Source organism: Salvelinus fontinalis, chromosome 40, assembly GCF_029448725.1.
Source record: "Salvelinus fontinalis isolate EN_2023a chromosome 40, ASM2944872v1, whole genome shotgun sequence".
Lineage (NCBI taxonomy): Eukaryota > Metazoa > Chordata > Actinopteri > Salmoniformes > Salmonidae > Salvelinus > Salvelinus fontinalis.
The window spans coordinates 3,417,215-3,436,822 of NC_074704.1; the positions used below are offsets into that span (position 1 = coordinate 3,417,215).

Below are 19,608 nucleotides of genomic sequence, written 5' to 3' on the forward strand. Positions count from 1 at the left end.
AATATCTTCCTATATAATTTCCAGGCAAATATTTGTTGAAAAAATAAAGCATTACCAGTAAAATCCCAAAATCCCCTTTTACACCCAATGCAATATATTCTCAAGTCATATATTACAGACCTCAGCATACGCACAGTGCAGAAGTAAATCCAAGTTCTACACAATGTGGCGGTAGTCGACCGGCTGCAAGCTGCTTTACCTTTCGCTGTGTTCCTGTGGGGGCCAGGTTGGGCTGGGGGCTCCTGGACAGGACAGAAGGTTTGCCACCGAGGGAAGAGGCAGGGTATTTGAAACCGATCTCACGTCCCCCCTGGGATAGCTGTGGGGTGACGTACTGATCAGTACAGAAGAAGTTCACGAGCCCGGCCTCTAAAATTCTCATCAATGAAATGCACACCATCCTGACGTGTCAATCAAGTCCCTTAATGAGGCCCTGGGACTGGGAGAGACAGCAGAGAGGCTGGGGTTAAGGGACTGGGATAGGGGCTGGGGATTTTGGGACTGGGGCTGGGGACTTGGAGGGAGGCATGGGATAGTTACATACGATACTTGACACAAAAGCATTGATCGCAGCACTAGGCAGCCTAGACCATTAGCGTTTCAACTACCTACAAAACACTCTCACTACTCCTTTAACTGAGCGCCGGGTACCTTCATCTAAACGGCTACGGGTTGTGCTGTGTTTGCACACTATACACCAAACAGTTACAGCAGACAGTAATCCAGGTGTATCTACAACACAGAAATTATATCCAGAAATGTTGTTATTTTGGTACTGGTATTTATTAGGATCCCCATTAGCCGCTGCAAAAGCATCAGCTACTCTTCCTGGGGTCCACATAAACATGACATAATACATAGTACAGGACATTATTAGTCAAGGACATCAATTATATCCAGAAATGACATCAATTACATCCAGAAATGTTGGTGTGTTTAGTCTCGTAAACTAAATGTTATGTATAAAATCAGACATTTATAGTCAGTCTTATTGCTTTGGCATGTTCTAGAAAGGTATTTTTTATCTCATTCTGATTCACATTCTCACTTCTCAATAGAAAGCTTCTTCTAAAGCATTTTTTTTACTTTCAAGTTATGCCAGAAGGAACATACGTGAAAATATGTCTGCGAGAACGTGTGTCGAAACAATAAAATGAAATCTAATGACACTGCTATTCAGAACTTGATCTACTGAGCTGAACAATTTCTTCATTCCTTCGGTCGTCTTGAAAGCATGCACACAACCATCTGTCTTCCCAGAAATCAATGCAACAATCTGTTTAACAGATACCTCAAATAGCTGAGAAACTAAAGAAAAAACTTGTTGTAAATCTATCACCTTTTCGCTAGAACGCCTTGAGCAGATTGCTCGAGATGGCATTGCTGCTATTTTGTTTTCTTTGATTTGGGATTCGACAGATGATCATTTTTTTACACACGGACGGGCTTCAGATCAATAGCGAAAGCACATTCAATGTTCTCGGCTCCCCATGTCGGTTTCAACTCTCTGAACCAGCTAGAGGTCAGGGGCCAAGCCTCTCCAAACCACAGTGAGGACACACACACATCTCCGAGGTCCATTACCTACTCCATTACCTACTGCACTTTACTTGTAAAGAAAAACATTTAGCATAACCTCACACAGAATGTGTCGAAGCCGTAAAGACCTTGTTGAACTTAACACTAGCAGGGTTAGAAGTTTGACCCCTGAGCACATAAGAGGCATACTTTCTCCCTGTGTTGTTTTTTTCTCACGTACCCTACGCATCTTCAAGGTCAGGCTATAGACACCTAAAGCTTGGGTGGTCCAGGGCACTTTGTCTGCTGAGCATGTGATTCATCACCAGTGTCAGTGAGCTGATGGCGAGCTAGAATATCTGTCGGCAGAGAGCATCAAAGAATTGACATACACCACATTTTATGGGGACACACCACAACACAGAAAAGGTTATGACCCACTGGTAACAACTTCAAAATCAAGCACACGGGCAGTAAATTCCCACCATATGCTGGCCACATGGGTGTCCGCCGGTGAACAGTATTCACAGCAGCTTGAAGTCAACTTGTAAAAGGACAGAATACAGAAGCTCTGTGGGTGTGAATACTGGCCGCAGTGACATACAAACCACAGCTTAAATTGGCAATCTGCTACCACATCACCCTGATATCAGTGTTGTCACCAGCGTTGTAGGGCATTGGTGATGGGAGAGGGACGTGACTGATGAGCCAGGAGAGTGGCATGTTTACGAGCTGCATGAAAGCCGGGCTCAGCGGAGAGCAATGGAGCCCAGTGAGAAACAGCATTGCCAGGACTCACCCTTCAATCAGCCCAGTCGACAGAAGGGACTTGACCGGGATTGGTGCAAAGTGTGAAACGGCCACTAAAGAGGACTAACAGGTGGAGTGGGCAACGCCCTCGACTAGAGCCAGGTGTTTAGAGGCCTTGCGTGGCAACCTTCTGCAAACTGTCAACTAGTCAGCGTGATGGATGGAGGGGACTGATAGCAGTGAGAACGGGATCGGCTTCAGGAGCAGGGTAATGTAACGGCCATAGACACGGTGGCATGACATACTGTAGGCCCATAGGTATGGTGGGTCCGCGAGGCCACAGAGGGGTGCATCTAATGCTCCCACCTCTCAGCCCATCGTCGGCGTGCCTGGCGCATCTTTGCCAGAACAGATTTCATCAGTAGATGATGAACTGCACACCCCCTATCCTCCAGCTAGCAACTGTAGTGTGAGGAAAGACAGAGAGAGGGGGTATAACTCCATGACTTCAGAAGAACAGGCCTCTTTGGTCTCATGCAACATACCCTGGAACCTAAAGGTGTGAAAACAAATGACATTTTGAAGGCAAATACTATTGTAAAAAAAAAGTTGCGAAAATGTATCAATTGGGTCTTGAACCGAGCCCTGTGGCACACCGTTTACCAAAAAACACCCTATAAACCAAAACAAAATGAAAACACAATAAAATACCAATTTTGTCTGACGCAACATACACTGGACCCTAAAAGTATCAAAACAAACGAAACTTTGAAAGCAAACACCCTTGTCAAGGAATATTTTTTATTTATTAATTGCGTGAAGAACCCGAGCCCTGTGGCACACCTAGTACCAAAAACACCACATTAATCAGAGAAATTGTACTTGCAAACTTACTAGCAGAGTATTGCCGAGTCCACCAACGGTCTCCTGTTGCCCAGGTCATTGCCATCTTGCCAGGGTCCCAGGGGGGCCTGGGGAAATGCTTCAGTGAATAGCTTGACGAGTCGTTGGGGCTCATGACACAGAGGAGCAGCAACGTGGCCTTGGAGTCATGCTTGAGCGGCCGAGCACCCAGCCTGTCACTGTGCTGATGTATGTGCCCGCAAGGTCACGCTACGCACAGAGGGAAGCAGGCAGCAGGGCCTTGGCCCTTACATAAGCCTCTCCCCAGCTGATCCACAACGCAGGGTGCCAACTGCCAACACAGCTGCCCAGGCCTGGCTGCTGAGGACAAGCACACGTAATGATTGCTACCACCAATGAATTAGAGAGCTATCGGAGTCTTGGGAGTTAATGTTAATGTCCTGAATCTGTAAAAGTAGATTCATGTTAATATTAAACCTAATTTCAACCATATTCTAAACTCTTGTCTGATGATGATTGATAACAATAGCTCAAAGTCCAGGTCAAATGTTCACCAGTAATAATCCTCACAGTGAAAGACTACTAGTAACTGATCTTAGAAAATGTAATATAGATTAACAAATATACAATGATGTCACACTATAAAAGGGTGTGACAGAGTAGAGTAGCCGCCGAATATGGGGCGGCAGAGTAGCCTAGTGCTTAGAGCGTTGGGCTAGTAACCGAAAGGTTGCAAGTTCAAATCCCCGAGCTGACAAGGTACAAATCTGTCGTTCTGCCCCTGAACAAGGCAGTTAACCCACTGTTCCTAGGCCGTCATTGAAAATAAGAGTTTGTTCTTAACTGACTTGCCTAGTTAAAAAAAAAAAAAAAAAGGTTAAATGTAAGTCGCTCTGGATAAGAGCGTCTGCTAAATGACTTAAATGTAAAAGAACCCTAAGCCAGAGTCAAATGTATTTTGACCCTGACCCAAGCATCCATCCACTATGACTATGTGACCCTGCTAAACACTTCGTATGCAACATATAACCCAGATACAGAAGGTGACCTTGGCTGGATTTCTCTGGAGCTGGTAGATGACGGTCTTGCTCATGTCGGGGCGGCCGTAAATCAGGGATTCCTGCTGAGGTGATGTCAGTCCTTTACATCGTGTGTTGTGGCTCCCCACTGTGTGGGCACAGCTTTTCTAGAGCGTTTTCTCAGGGGGAGGGAGGGGACCCACCAGTCTGACCACTTACGGAAAGAGAAGTCAGTTTATATATGAATGTACGGTATCTTTCAAAAAACATGTGAGCCCCGCTTGTCATCTATCACTCCCATGTCCAGCTAAAACAGGCAGAATTGATAAAACATTTTTTTTTTTACTTTGACAACCAAATTTGTGTACAGAATTGGCCACTGGCCAACACCATTGTGTTCAGTGCTGCACTGGCTCAGATCAAGCTAATGGTCCCTCGCTTCTCAGAAGCTCTCATAAAGGTTGCAGGCATGAATGCTGTGACATACAAGAACAGAATTCGAACATACAAACACTGCGTAGGAATTCTGCTTGAATTTATGGTAACGTGACAGCTAGCATCTGCGCTAGTACGCTCTGATAATAAATGAGGGACTCTCCCACTGGGCTGACTGATGTTGTGATACAAACAAAACAAAATATGATTGGCTAGTTGCCCTTGTTGTAGCCTTAATCTATCAATGCAACTGTTACAAGATGTGTAAAATATATGTTTAATTTTAAAGTCAAATCAGTCTTTTGAAAATAATCGTGAATAATGTTTTTAGGCCAGTAAAACCCCCATTACAGTACCAAGCACTCGCATCTGGTTTTGCAATGTTTAAAACAGATACAACCCAATAACTTGACAAAGAATATGGAAATTAACCAGAAAAATGTACACAAAGAAGACAGTTAGGAGGTGCTACCTTTTATTTAACATCAGAAGCATAGGTTTGTTCGGCATAAAAGTCCATGTCCAAAAAGTATCAACATACAGCATAATGGGAAAGTTGAATGTTATTTTGATACAAAGTTGTTTTTGTTTCAAAGAATCTCAAAGAAACATTTTTATTTATTATTAAGGTAAATACCAGGTATATAGCAGGCTGGAAAATACCAATCCCCTCAAAACTCCTACTACATTTTTGGAGTTTAAGACGGTCCATTGGGAAGCCTCTTGAATCCACAAATAAATGAACGGTGTCTTAACCTAACGAGTGGTTTCTTCACATCAAGAGACTCCTGTTATGTTCCAATATCCACATATTCTTAGTAGTATGATAGTGTGGATTTCAGAACTGAGCTCTATTGTGATCCTGCTGAGAATGGCACCGTATGGTCAATGTCCGTCATTTTTATCCCAAGGCAGGTGATGGACAACCCTGTAGATCTAGGTCAAGAAACAATATGCTCTGCATCCGAAAGCTTTTATGACTTATATGAATTTATATTGTCCACATGCACAAAATTTACAGCCTTGATTATTCACGGTCCCATTCGGGAGTTTTATTGCTATTTTCAAATTCTTGTTGCTGATTTCTCGGTCGATAAATCAGCAGATTCCTTCTGAGGTGAATCTAGGCGAAGAAGCTGAACAATTCAACCACAGTTCTCCTGATTGCCATGTTTGGATGCTAAAAATAGCTTCATAATATTATGTAAAATGTAAATGAAGAACGTTACGCTGCGTCATAAAAAAATATGCATTTCTGCTTGAGTCGTAGACTCGTAACAAAATCCTACTGCTTATCGTGTATCGTTGCTAATTTAGAAAACGGGCGCTAATTTAGACGTTGGGTTTTATGGTTAACTGTTATTAACACCTGCATCATGACTGAGTCGTCACTCATGTTTTTATTTAACAGCAAGTTTGTCACCCAAAGCTGTGCCAAAAATGCAGTTGTGCTCTTGTTGCTTTTTTTACAGACTTGCATCTTGGCTATAAAACTGTCAACACTATGAATCTGGAACAGAAATAATATGTGATGATCAAACTTTAGTCGCAAAAAGCCCCCCCCAAATGGGTCATGCATCATATTGATAGAACCCAACTGTCTCATGCAGCTTATCTATAGGTGGTAACTTCCTGTTTCAATAAATAGTATGCTTTTTATTTCTCACTGGGAAAGAGAAAATGTCATGTCTGTAAAAACCAAAATATCTTCTTTAATTTTGAAGCTAGTAAGCCTGGCAAGAATGTACAGTAGTAGATATGGGAAGAGTTAGGAACCATAATAGCAGGACATGCATTCTCTATAGGACTCAGTCATATGGTCGCTTATTGGACAGATTTCATTCCACAACATCAGGTAGCCTGTCACGTTCTGACCTTAGTTCCTTTTTTATGTCTTTACTTTAGTTTGGTCAGGGCGTGAGTTGGGGTGGGCATTCTATGTTGTTTTTCTATGTTTTGTTCTGTATGTTATATTTCTATGCGTTTGGCCTAGTATGGTTCTCAATCAGAGGCAGGTGTCAGTCGTTGTCTCTGATTGGGAGCCATATTTACGTAGCCTGTTTTCTATTGTGTTTTGTGGCTGATTATTTTCTGTTATGCGTCTGTCACCTTACAGAACTGTTTCGTTGCGTTCTCCTTTGTTATTTTGTTTAGTGTTCTCTGTTTAATAAATATAATGAACACTTACCACGCTGCGCTTTGGTCCTCCTCTTCTCATTCCAACGACGAGCGTTACATAGCCTAAGCCTGCTAAATATACTAAACTCAGCAAAAAAAGAAAAATCCTTTTTTCAGGACCCTGTCTTTCAAAGATAATTCGTAAAAATCCAAATAACTTCACAGATCTTCATTGTAAAGGGTTTAAACACTGTTTCCCATGCTTGTTCAATGAACCATAAACAATTAATGAGCATGCACCTGTGGAACGGTCGTTAAGACACTAACAGCTTACAGACAGTAGACAATTAAGGTCACAGTTATGAAAACTTAGGACACTTAAGAGGCCTTTCTACTGACTCTGAAAAACACCAAAAGAAAGATGCTCAGGGTCCCTGCCCATCTGCGTGAACGTGCCATAGGCATGTTGCAAGGAGACATGAGGACTGCAGATGTGGCCAGGGAAATAAATTGCAATGTCCGTACTGTGAAATGCCTAAGACAGGGCTACAGGGAGACAGGACGGACAGCTGATCGTCCTCGCAGTGGCAGACCAAGTGTAACAACACCTGCACAGGATTGGTACATCCGAACATCACACCTGCGGGACAGATACAGGATGGCAACAACTGCCCGAGTTACACCAGGAATGCACAATCCCTCCATCAGTGCTCAGACTGTCCTCAATAGGCTGATAGAGGCTGAACTGAGGGCTTGTAGGCCTGTTGTAAGGCAGGTCCTCACCAGACATCACCAGAAACGACGTCGCCTATGGGCACAAACCCACCGTCACTGGACCAGACAGGACTGGCAAAAATTGCTCTTCACTGACGAGTCGCGGTTTTGTCTCACCGGGGGTGATGGTCGGATTCGCGTTTATCGTCAAAGGAATGAGTGTTACACCGAGGCGGAGGGTCCGTCATGGTCTGAGGCGTTGTGTCACATCATCATCGGACTGTGCTTGTTGTCATTGCAGGCAATCTCAACGCTGTGCGTTACAGGGAAGACATCCTCCTCCCTCATGTGGTACCCTTCCTGCAGGCTCATCCTGACATGACCCTCCAGCATGACAATGCCACCAGCCATACTGCTTGTTCTGTGCGTGATTTCCTGCAAGATAGGAATGTCAGTGTTCTGCCATGGCCAGTGAAGAGTCCGGATCTCAATCCCATTGAGCACGTCTGGGACCTGTTGGATCGGAGGGTGAAGGCCATTCCCCCCAGAAATGTCTGGGAACTTGAAGGTGCCTTGGCGGAAGAGTGGGGTAACATCTCACAGCAAGAACTAGCACATCTGGTGCAGTCCATGAGGAGGAGATGCACTGCAGTACTTAATGCAGCTGGTGGCCACACCAGATACTGACTGTTACTTTTGATTTTGACCCCCCCTTTGTTCAGGGACTTGTTCCGTTTATGTCTCAGTTGTTGAATCTTATGTTCATACAAATATTTACACGTTAAGTTTGCTGAAAATATCACTATTCCAATGATTTCAACTCCTAATTATTGCACAAAACATGAAACCATGTGCAAAGCTGCAAAGTCATAACCACATACACTGAACGAAAATATAAATCGCGACGGGCAACAATTTCAAAGAAAAGTTAGTTCATATAAAGGAATTCAATCAATTGAAATAAATAAATTAGGCTATAATCTATGGATTTTACATGACTGGGAATACAGATACGCATCTATTGGTCACAGATACCTTAAAAGCGCCCTACACGCCACCATCTGCCCGGTACAGTTGAAATCGGGATTCATCCATGAAGAGCACACTTCCCCAGCGTGCCAGTGGCCATCGAATGTGAGCATTTGCCCACTGAAGTCAGTTACGACGCCAAACTGCAGTCAGGTCAAGACCCTGGTGAGCACGACGAGCGTGTGTTTATAGTGTATTTTTGTTTGGTGTATATTAGTAGCTAATTAGCAATTCTCTTGCCAGATATCCGTAAGCCTATTAGCAGCGTTTGCCAAATGCACGGCTTGCAGAGATGCTTTGTTTGTCCAACCGTCAGATTTATAGACTGTTTTGCAACAAGAGCTAAAGCAGGAGCTTTATGATTGATGATGCCTATAAGTCAGCGTTTATTAATACTGAAAGAGACTCATTGGCGGTTGAGATAGGTACACTTGTATCTTTATGCTGTGATATCATAAGGTATTAAAAGGTACATGAGAACATAGTACCAAGGAAGAGGGGAGGGGGTATGGGACTAGGTCACAGAGCAAACCAATCCATGTCAGTCTGTGTATCCCATCATGCCAAAAAAAGACTTCACCTACATACATACAGTTGAAGTTGGAAGTTTACATAAACTTAGGTTGGAGTCATTAAAACTCGTTTTTCAACCACTCCACACATTTCTTGTTAACAAACTATAGTTTTGGCAAGTCGGTTAGGGCATCTACTTTGTGCATGACAAGTAATTTTTCCAACAATTGTTTACAGACAGATTATTTCACCTATAAATCACTATCACAATTCCAGTGGGTCAGAAGTGTACATACACTAAGTTGACTGTGCCTTTAAACAGCTTAGAAAATACCAGAAAATGATGTCATGGCTTTAGAAGCTTCTGATAGGCTAATTTACATAATTTGAGTCAAATTGGAGGTGTACTGGTAGTCTGGTTCATCCTTGGAAGCAATTTCCAAACGCCTGAAGGTACCACGTTCATCTGTACAAACAATAGTACGCAAGTATAAACACCATGGGACCACGCAGCCGCCATACCGCTCAGGAAGGAGACGTGTTCTGTCTCCTAGAGATGAACGTACTTTGGTGTGAAAAGTGCAAATCAATCCCAGAACAGCAGCAAAGGCCCTCGTGAAGATGCTGCAGGAAACAGGTACAAAAGTATCTATATCCACAGTAAAACAAATCCTATATCGACATAACCTGAAAAGCCGCTCAGCAAGGAAGAAGCCACCACTAAACCGCTATAAAAAAGCCAACTACGGTTTGCAACTGCACATGGGGACAAAGATCGTACTTTTTGGGGAAATGTCCTCTGGTCTGATGAAACCAAAATATAACTGTTGGCCATAATGATCATCGTTATGTTTGGAGGAAAAAGGGGGAAGCTTGCAAGCCGAAGAACACCATCCCAGCCGTCAAACACGGAGGTGGCAGCATCATGTTGTGGGGGTGCTTTGCTGCAGGTGGGACTGGTACACTTCACAAAATAGATGGCATCATGAGGCAGGAAAATGATGTGGATATATTGAAGCAACATCTCAAGACATCAGTCAGGAAGTTGAAACTTGGTCGCATATGGGTCTTCCAAATGGACAATGACCCCAAGCATACTTTCAAAGTTGTGGCAAATTGACTTAAGGACAACAAAGTCAAGGTATTAGAGTGGCCATCACAAAGCCCTGACCTCAATCCTATAGAAAATCTGTGGGCAGAACTGAAAAAGCATGTACGAGCAAGAAGGCCTACAAATCTGACTCAGTTACACCAACTCTGTCAGGAGGAATGAGCCAAAATTCACCCAACTTATTGTTGGAAGCTTGTGGAAGGCCAGCCGAAACGTTTGATCCAAGTGAAACAATTTAAATGCAATGCTACCAAATACTAATTGAGTGTATGTAAACTTCTGACCCACTGGGAATGTGATGAAAGAAATAAAATCTGAAATAAATAATTCTCTATTATTCTGACATTTCACATACTTCAAATAAAGTGGTGATCCTAACTGACCAAAGACAATGATTTTTTACTAGGATTAAATGTCAGGAATTGTGAAAAACTGATTGTAAATGTTTTTGGCTAAGGTGTATGTAAACTTCCAACTTCAACTGTACATACATGCGCGTCTCTGTTTGTGTGGTCATAAGTCATCGCGGACTGCTAATAGTACGCTGGGTGGACGGGTAAAGTTTAAACAAAGTGTTCCCGGTATAGGACTCATAATACGTTTGAGTAGTTTTGTCCATCTTGGGGTGTGTGCCAGCCGGCCCGCTCGGTGATTTACATGGGTGGGGGGGAGGGGCTATTTTTAAGGCAGAGGGCACAAAAAGAGCAGAGCTACAGCACGTTAACCTTTAGGGTCAGGTCTGATACGTAAACCCACCCCATCTAAAAAAAACTCCTCTGAACTCATGCTGGGGAAAATAACTCCCTGCCTGAGAACCAGCGGCCTGGCCCCAGTGAGAAATGACTCCTCAGTGGGCCGTTCCTGGGCTGGTAGGGGCAGAAAACAGCTGGGGTACAGGTGGCGAAACAAACACTGACACACACATACACACAATGCCTAGTGAAGTTTAAAAGGATGTTACACTTCCAAATTAAAGTTTGTCCGATTTTTTTCAGACATCTACAGTAGTCTCATGTCAAGACAAAAGCCCGTCTCTCGACATTGGGGCAGAAAACAGTTCAGCGGGCAGTTCATGGGCCGGCAGGGGCAGAAAACACACAAGTGGGCTATGGCTTGGATGCCAGAGGCACCCTCGCATACAAGGCACAGAGCAGGATAGGTACTGTCGGAAGAATAATATACATCATAAAAATGATATCACACTGTTCCTTTTGACCCTCTTTGTTGCACCAACAACACAGCTACTTGTATTCTCTCTTTGCTACTTTACATTCTGTCGTAGACATTGCAAGTGGAATGAAGGTCAATACGTCTCTCTGTGCTAACTGATGTGTACTATACACTGCATCTGAAGTGGCTAGGGCAGATCTCAGGCACTAGGTCAGTAGGGAAACATACTATAAGGACACTTCAATCCCTATAGTCAATACAGGGGTCTCTGGGGAGTAAACTGAACCACCGGAACACTTTTCTCTGCAGCGCTGAACAGCATAGATTAGCTAGACCCCACTGCCAGCACCCGTCAGTTGTCAATCCTTCTTCCACTCTGATCTACTGTACTGGAACAGCTGTGTAAGAGGCTTAACCATTTACCTGGACTGACAAGCCATTGTTCATTGTGATTTATGACACATAATGTGTGAAAGAGGATAGTTTGTTGAAAGGTACGGTGATGGCGTGACAATGCCAATATCGATATGTCCTCGTTAGAGCTATGTTAGATATGTATCTTTCGGGGAATAACAAAGGCATGGGGGGGTGGGGGTTGCAGTGGAAAGGTGATTAATCATTCAAATAATTAAACATAACAGATAGGTAATTACAGTGTGTAGTACATTACTTAGTATCAATGATGTTACAAAATGAACTAGATAAGGAAGGTAGGTTCCAGCTCTGTCAGTGATGACCACAATACCTTAGTATAGCAGGATAACACACTATCCCCATCACCTAGACCAGACAGAGGGTAGAATTACACCAACTTTCCCACCAATATCTCTTTGACAACTTGCTTATTCTAGGATGCCAACTCAGAGGTTTCAGCATTGAGCTGGTACCTATATGGTTTGGCTGCTAGTGCTAGCCTTGAAGTAAATGACAACATCTAGGTTACAATTGGACAAAAAACACATCTATTTTTTATGGGAGTCCTTTTTTGGAAAAGTGCACTGACTATTACATTGTATAAAGTAGCCAGGTTCACTTTACTAATACAATTTACATATCCATTTACATCACTTAAATCATTATATTTTTTAGAAAACCATCTTTGAGAAACTTAATTAATTATTACTTTAAAGGCGCTGAGACACAAATATTGCGGCTGTGCAGCCAAGTTGTATTGCACTCTTCAAAAGCTTGTATCCGGGTAGCTAAAACAATAGAAAGAAAACCTTTATCAGAAGAGTTCAAAGTATATGATGTTTGACAGTAAACAGTGAAGGAATGTAACACCACAGTGTTCCCAAGCCGCATGCAATCTTTCCCACCATGACTCAGTTTTGGAGGAATCAAAGCATTTGAGTGGGAGATAATGAGACGGAATCCCTTCCTTGTTTTTATGGAACAAATTTAAAGGAAACCCCATAATGATCCAGGGACAATAAACCACAAGTTAAAAAGACTGGGAAACACTGAGACATCACTATGCAACAACATAACACAATAACATCATTATTCACCGATCATGATATATTGGTTGCTTGATTTTTTGCTCGAGGCGCTTTGAGATTCAATGGAAAGCGCTTTAGAAATGTAACAAATTATGATTCATTATTATTAGAACTGAACTCAATTAAGATTCACTCCACCAGCCATAGCTGTTGTCAATAACAGCATAACAACAGAAGCTTAACCAAAAGATTAAATAGAGTAAAACCTAAAGATCAAAGTGAGAAAGAGGGCTTACAGATTCAGCATCGTGCTCCAGTCCTGTATCATGATGTTCCATCTCATCATCTCGGAATTCCTTTATTAACTGTATGGAAAATAAAATGGCCACATTCACTTCTCAGAAATCAAGACAACAAACACTCAAGACAAAGTACAGTATGCATTAGTAAATTATAGGGGTAGGGTTTTACCTGACCAGGAAAGTACAAGGGTCGTCACTAGCCACTATAGCCACAAAGTCATAAATCCCACCCATTTCTACAATTTCTCTTCTTAAAATCTGATTTCAAAACTTACCCTAACCTTAACCACACTGCCTACCTTATGCCTAACCTTAAATGAAAGACCAAAAAGCCTACATTTGGACTTTTTGGCTGTTGAACCTGACTTTGTGGCTGTGGAATCTGACTTTGTGGCTATAGAAGCTACTGTCAACCAAGAGTCCTAGCTGGGGCACAGAGTTTTTCTTGATAGAGCCCAGAGTTGTTCCTGGTCAGGAAAAACTCCAGGGCCCATGGTATGAGGGATGGTTCATTATCTTACTTTTAACAGCTCTACGTATCTGTCTGGGTCCTCCTCCATGAGGGCTCTGATCTGGCTGTTGTAGTGCTCTGAGATGCTCTCCTCCACAGCCACAGTACAGGCCATGGCCCCTTCTTTACCCAGTAGAGCGGTACCCGCTCCTGCGGGGACAAACAGAATATGGTCAATCCCCCGAGTACCATATGTATCATACTGTTGTATTGGATTATTGTCTCATTGCAACAAAACTCACAGACACAGTATACATTACAATTGCATTTGTTAAGTACTTACCTACAGACCCATTTTAATTCATTAAATCTAGGCTACTTATTTTAGAATGTAAAATATACATCCATTCCCTTTGTTTATTTGTCAGGCATATGTGACACCTGTTGACTGTATGGAGTGAAGCGGTGTTCCTTACCTAGTAAAAAACCTGCAACGTTCCAGAGGGGCAACAGCAACGTTGGGCGAACTCTGTTCTCTGCAAGGATCTCATTGAATTTGGCAAGATGCTTCTTCTCTTGATCCCACATTTCCTTGAAGCATAGTGAAAATGAATATATAATTGAGGATCCTGGAATGTCAACATTTTGTTTTTGTGAGTCACCAAGCACTGACAACATGATTACATCCATTCACTTGAATTGTTGTCATAAAGTTAACTTTGGGGATACTGGAATGGGAGCCAATAGTGACTCATCTAAAAAACAAAACAAGTAGTTAAGGCTGTTGTCCTCCGCAAGAAAAGTAGCTACATCTGTGCATGTGTAATGCAGACTACCAATACCTGAATAAGCGGTCCTGTCTGTGACCTTCCCAACACTGCCATCTGGCCGGCGTAGATGCGGTTGGCACCGTATTCCCCTGCGTGGTCCACCCGCAACATACTGTGCAGCAGACCCTTCTCTGCTTCGTCGCGCGGGGGCGGTATCACACTGTATGCCCGAGAACTGAGCTGTACTGGTAGTGCTTTAAACAGGACGAAAAAGTTTATTAAAATATGTAGCTATATTACTTTGCAGTCGAACATGTCACCTGCATTACAGTTTTTTTTTCTGTAGAGCAACATAGCTATAACGACCGAAGTGTCTCACCCCTTACAAAAGCACCATGTAAACAAAAGGTGAAATTGCCAGCTAAGTTAGTTAACGTTACGTTAGCTAATAACTAGCTCTAGCTGCAAAGCTCACTTGAGCTGCTTTGAGGATGCAAGCAAGACAGAAACTGACCACTGACACATTATATATGACTAGCTAAGCCATTCGTAGGTCAGCATTCATGTATGAACCCTGAGCAGACTTGTTTTTAGCATTGTAGCTAGCTAAACAGCATTGAGTGCCTACCTCTGTGCTTCAAACAACATTGTCGTATCCTCAAAGGACTGAAAACATGCGTCCAGTCATGCAATGCAATATGTGCAAAAACGGCTCGTTGCATTGTTAAGTGAATAGTTATTTGGCTCTATTATTCTGTAATTAATATATGTTACATATGCAGGTTGTCATTGAAATGTGCCTGCTTGTGGAGATGGCGCAGTCAAATGACGTAAACTTCTTCCATGGTTTAAATGCGGCCCGCAAATAAAGGTTTAAGGTGCATGCCGCCACCTACTGTCCTGGAATGTATGGTCAGTCACGGTTTACATTAACTCTACATTGTTATATACAGTGCATTCGAAAAGTATTCAGGCCACTTGACTTTTTCCACATTTTGTTATGTTACAGCCTTATTCTAAACTGGATAAAATACATGTTTGTCCTCATCAATCTACACACAATACCCGATAATGACAAAGCAAAATCAGGTTTTTAGAAATGTTCGCAAATGTATAAAAAAAGAAAAACAGGAATACATTATTTACATAAGTATTCAGATCCTTTGCTATGAGACTCGAAATTGAGCTCAGGCGCATCCTGTTTCCATTGATCATCCTACAGATGTTTCTAAAGGTTGATTGGAGTCCACCTGTGGTCAATTCAATTGATTGGACATGATTTGGAAAGGCACACACCTGTCTTTATAAGGTCCCACAGTTGACAGGGCATGTCAGAGAAAAAAACCAAGCCATGAGGCCGAAGGAATTGTCCGTAGAGCGCCGAGACAGGATTGTGTCGAGGCACAGATCTGAGGAACGGTACCAAAACATTTCTGCAGCATTGAAGGTCCCCATCATACTTCAATGGAAGAAGTTTGGAACCACCAAGTCTCTTCCTAGAGCTGGCCATCCGGCCAAACTGAGCAATCAGGGGAGAAGGGCCTTAGTCAGGGAGGTGACCAAGAACCTGATGGTCACTGACAGAGCTCCAGAGTTCCTCTGTGGAAATGGGAGAACCTTCCAACCATCTCTGCAGCGCTCCACCAATCAGGCCTTTATGGTAGAGTGGCCAGACTGAAGCCACTAAACAGTAAAAGGCCCTTGACAGCCCGCTTGGAGTTTGCCTAAAGACTCTCAGACCATGAGAAACAAGATTCTCTGGTCTGATGAAACCATGGTTAAATTATTTGGCCTGAATGCCAAGCGTCATGTCTGGAGGAAACCTGGCACCATCCCTATGGTGAAGCATGGTGGTGGCAGCATCATGCTCTTGGGATGTTTTTCAGCGGCAGGGACTGGGTTACTAGTCAGGATGGAAGGAAAGATTAACGGAGCAAAGTACAGAGAGTAACCTGCTCCAGAGCGCTCTAAGAACACAGCCAAGACAAGTGGCATTCGGACAAGTCTCTGAATGTCCTTGAGTGGCCCAACCAGAGCCCGGACTTAAACCCGATCGAACATCTCTGGAGAGACCTGAAAATAGCTGTGCAGCGATGGGTCTGAATACTTATGCAAATTAAATATTTACGTTTTTCATTTTTGATACATTTGCAAAAGTTTTAAAACTGTATCAAGAACTACTTAGTAGATCACTCCTATTAGATTTGCCAGAAGATAAATGAGTAAATACATACAGTATCTACACCGTGCTAACAAACCTCCAAATGAGCTTCAACGCCATACAACACTCCTTCCGTGGTCTCCAACTGCTTTTAAATGCTAGTAAAACTAAGTGCATGCTCTTCAACCGATTTCTGCCCGCACCCTCCTGCCCGACTAGCATCACTACTCTGGACGGTTCTGACTTAGAATATGTGGACAACTACAAATACCTAGGTGTCTGGTTAGACTGTAAACTCTCCCTCCAGACTCACATTAAACATCTCCAATCCACAATGAAATCTAGAATCGGCTTCCTATTTCGCAACAAAGCCTCCTTCACTCATGCCGCCAAACATTCCCTCGTAAAACTGACTATCCTACCGATCCTTGACTTGGGCTATGTCATTTACAAAATAGCCCCCAACACTCTACTCAGCAAAGTGGATGCAGTCTATCACAGTGCCATCCGTTTTGTCACCAAAGCCCCATATACTACCCACCACTGCGACCTCTATGCTCTCGTTGGCTGGCCCTTGCTACATATCCGCCGCCAAACCCACTGGCTCCAGGTCATCTATAAGTCTTTGCTAGGTAAAGCTCCGCCTTATCTCAGCTTACTGGTCACCATAGCAACACCCACCCATAGCACGCGCTCCAGCAGGTATATTGCACTGGTCATCCCCAAAGCCAACATTTCTTTTGGCCGCCTTTCCTTCCAGTTCTCTGCTGCCAATGACTGGAACGAATTGCAAAAATCTCTGAAGCTGCAGTCTTATATCTCCCTCGCTAACTTTAAGCATCAGCTGTCAGAGCAGCTCACCGATCACTATACCTGTACACAGCCAATCTGTAAATAGCACACCCGACTACCTCATCCCCATATTATTACTTACCCTCTTGCTCTTTTGCACCCCAGTATCTCTACTTGCACATCATCATCTGCACATCTATCACTCCATTATTAATGCTAAATCGTAATTATTTTTGCCTCTATGGCTTATTTATTGCCTTCCTCCCTACATTTGCACACACTGTACATAGATCTTTCTATTTTTCTTTTCTTTTGTGTTATCAACTGTACGTTTGTTTATGTGTAACTCTGTGTTGTTTTTGTCGCACTGCTATGCTTTATCTTGACCAGGTCGCAGTTGTAAAAATCCGAGCACAATTGTGACAGGTTGAACATCCTCCACTGCACTGGAGGGCAGCTACTATCGCCAACATTCCAACAGAGTATACAGACAGTTAATCTGTTTGTCTTCTACATACTGTATCTGCAAATCAAATTCATGAAAGTGCGACCCCTATCTGGGTCCTTGGAGCCATCTGTGAAATGCGGTAAAAATGCAGAAAACCGTCTACCAATTTAATTGTCAACCAGTTTTCCTATATCACTGACATCAGGCCAATCTTAAAAAAATGTCCCCCCAAGGTTAGATCAACAATAAGAGCCAGTAGTAACCACGGAGGAACATCCCCCATCACCACAGAAGGGCCAAATTCCAACTCCCTCATACCACTCTCCTCAGCAAGCTTTCCAACTGTTCATCCAAAGCCACTGCCTTGTCTACTAGTATTTTCCCAACATTCATCTAGAAAAATAACAGTGGGCTGATCAACCTCACAACCTTTCAGTCTAATCAAATCAACGTTTATTTGTCACGTGCGCTGAATACAACGGGTGTAGACTTTACAGTGAAATGCTTACTTACAGGCTCTAACCAATAGTACAAAAAAGATATTAGGTGAACAATAGGTAAGTAAAGAAATAAAACAACAGTAAAAAGACAGGCTATATACAGTAGCGAGGCATTGGGAATATAACTTAAACTACCTGTATGCCAGTGGAGGCTGCCGAGGGGAGGACGACTCATAATTGTCACGCCTGCTCCCAATCTTCCCCCCTGGAGCTCGAAGGCACCAGGCTCCCCAGCATTGCGCACACCTGCCTTCCCCGTCACACGCATCAGCGATTATTGGACGCACTTGGACTCAATCACCTCTGTCATTACCTTCCCTATATCTGTCTGGTTCACCGCTCTGTTCCTTGCTTCTGCATTGATTGTCATATGTCCTTGTTTACCCGTGTGCTGACGCTGGTCCTGTCCTGTTACCTGTCTGTTCCTCATTAAATGTGTAACTCCCCGTACCTGCTTCTCATCCCCGGCGTCGGTCCTTGCAATAATAATGGCTGGAATGACGTCAATGGAATGGTATCAAATACATGGTTTCCATGAGGTTGATACCATTCCACTGACTCCATTCCATCCGTTATTATAAACCATCCTCCCCTCAGCAGCCTCCACTGCTGTATGCTGTTATCAGGGACTCTCTTTGCTGTTATTGTTTCAGTTATGAAATAATAATCAGTATTTCCCTATGTGACCCATAGATGGCAGTCTTATACAAACATATTAGGCCACACAACTTGAGACAACTTCAGAAGCCTAGAAATATCCAATAACTTTCATTTGGTGTGGAGCAACAATTCACAGTTTAGCCACAGTGAATGATCATCATATACAGACATCCAATAAATTGCATTGATATTTTATAGAGAAGCAACAGGGGGGGGGGGGGGGGGGGGCTGACAATGGATGTGGGGCAGACTAGGACTGAGGGGTTTGGGCTAGGGACGTGGGGTGTGGAGATGGGGCTGGAGCATGGGGCTAGGGAAGGCAGGGGTGAGGTGAGGGATGTTGGGCTGGGGAAGACGGATGGGTCAGGAACAGTGGGCTGGAGCTGTGGGTGGTAGGCTGTGGTGGTGGGAGGTGTAAGAGGTAGCAGGCACTTTGTTTGGAGTGAAGGAAGACAGCTCTGTTCCTGCTGTCAGGCTGCCTGGCTGGTAGTGGTGTGGCATGGAGCCTCAGTCTAGTGCTGGAGGACCAATGTTCATTGTCCTGGATAGATCCACATACAGCGGCAAGAAAAAGTATGTGTACTCTTAGGAATTACCTGGATTTCTGCATAAATTAGTCATAAAATTTGATCTGATCTTCATCTTAGTCACAACAATGAACAAACACAGTGTGCTTAAACTAATTCTTGTCTATATTGAATACATAATTTAAACTTTCACAGTGTAGGTTGGAAAAAGTATGTGAACCCCTAGGCTAATGACTTTTCCAAAAGATAATTGGAGTCAGGAGCCAGCTAACCTGGAGTCCAATCAATGAGACGAGATTGGAAATGTTGCTTAG

The 19,608-nt window shown here is 43.2% G+C and overlaps 1 protein-coding gene across 2 annotated transcripts; it reads right to left on the reverse strand.

Moving 5' to 3' along the window:
- Positions 1-10,995: 10,995 nt before the first annotated feature.
- Positions 10,996-18,719, reverse strand: coq7 (coenzyme Q7 homolog, ubiquinone (yeast)). Of its 2 annotated transcripts, none has more exons than XM_055906611.1 (6): positions 18,243-18,719; positions 14,279-14,460; positions 13,913-14,027; positions 13,507-13,646; positions 12,980-13,048; positions 10,996-12,443 (listed from the first exon to the last, which is right to left on the reverse strand). In XM_055906611.1, the coding sequence occupies exons 1-6, from the start codon at positions 18,373-18,375 to the stop codon at positions 12,366-12,368; spliced, it is 717 nt and encodes a 238-aa protein (XP_055762586.1). In that variant the 5' UTR covers positions 18,376-18,719; the 3' UTR covers positions 10,996-12,365. The 2 variants fall into 2 exon arrangements, with proteins under 2 accessions (XP_055762586.1, XP_055762587.1); XM_055906612.1 differs by lacking the exon at positions 18,243-18,719 and adding an exon at positions 14,835-15,054.
- Positions 18,720-19,608: the final 889 nt, after the last annotated feature.

What these genes read in the sequence shown, in the direction of transcription:
- coq7 (XM_055906611.1), bottom strand. Translation starts at nt 18,375, where the DNA reads ATGCGTGTGACGGGGAAGGCAGGTGTGCGCAATGCTGGGGAGCCTGGT. An exon ending in CGTTGCAGGTTTTTTACTAG is followed by an intron (nt 13,647 to 13,912) that starts GTAAGGAACACC and finishes TTGTCCCCGCAG; the next exon opens with GAGCGGGTACCGCTCTACTG. An exon ending in TGGAGCACGATGCTGAATCT is followed by an intron (nt 12,444 to 12,979) that starts GTAAGCCCTCTT and finishes CTATTGTTTTAG; the next exon opens with CTACCCGGATACAAGCTTTT.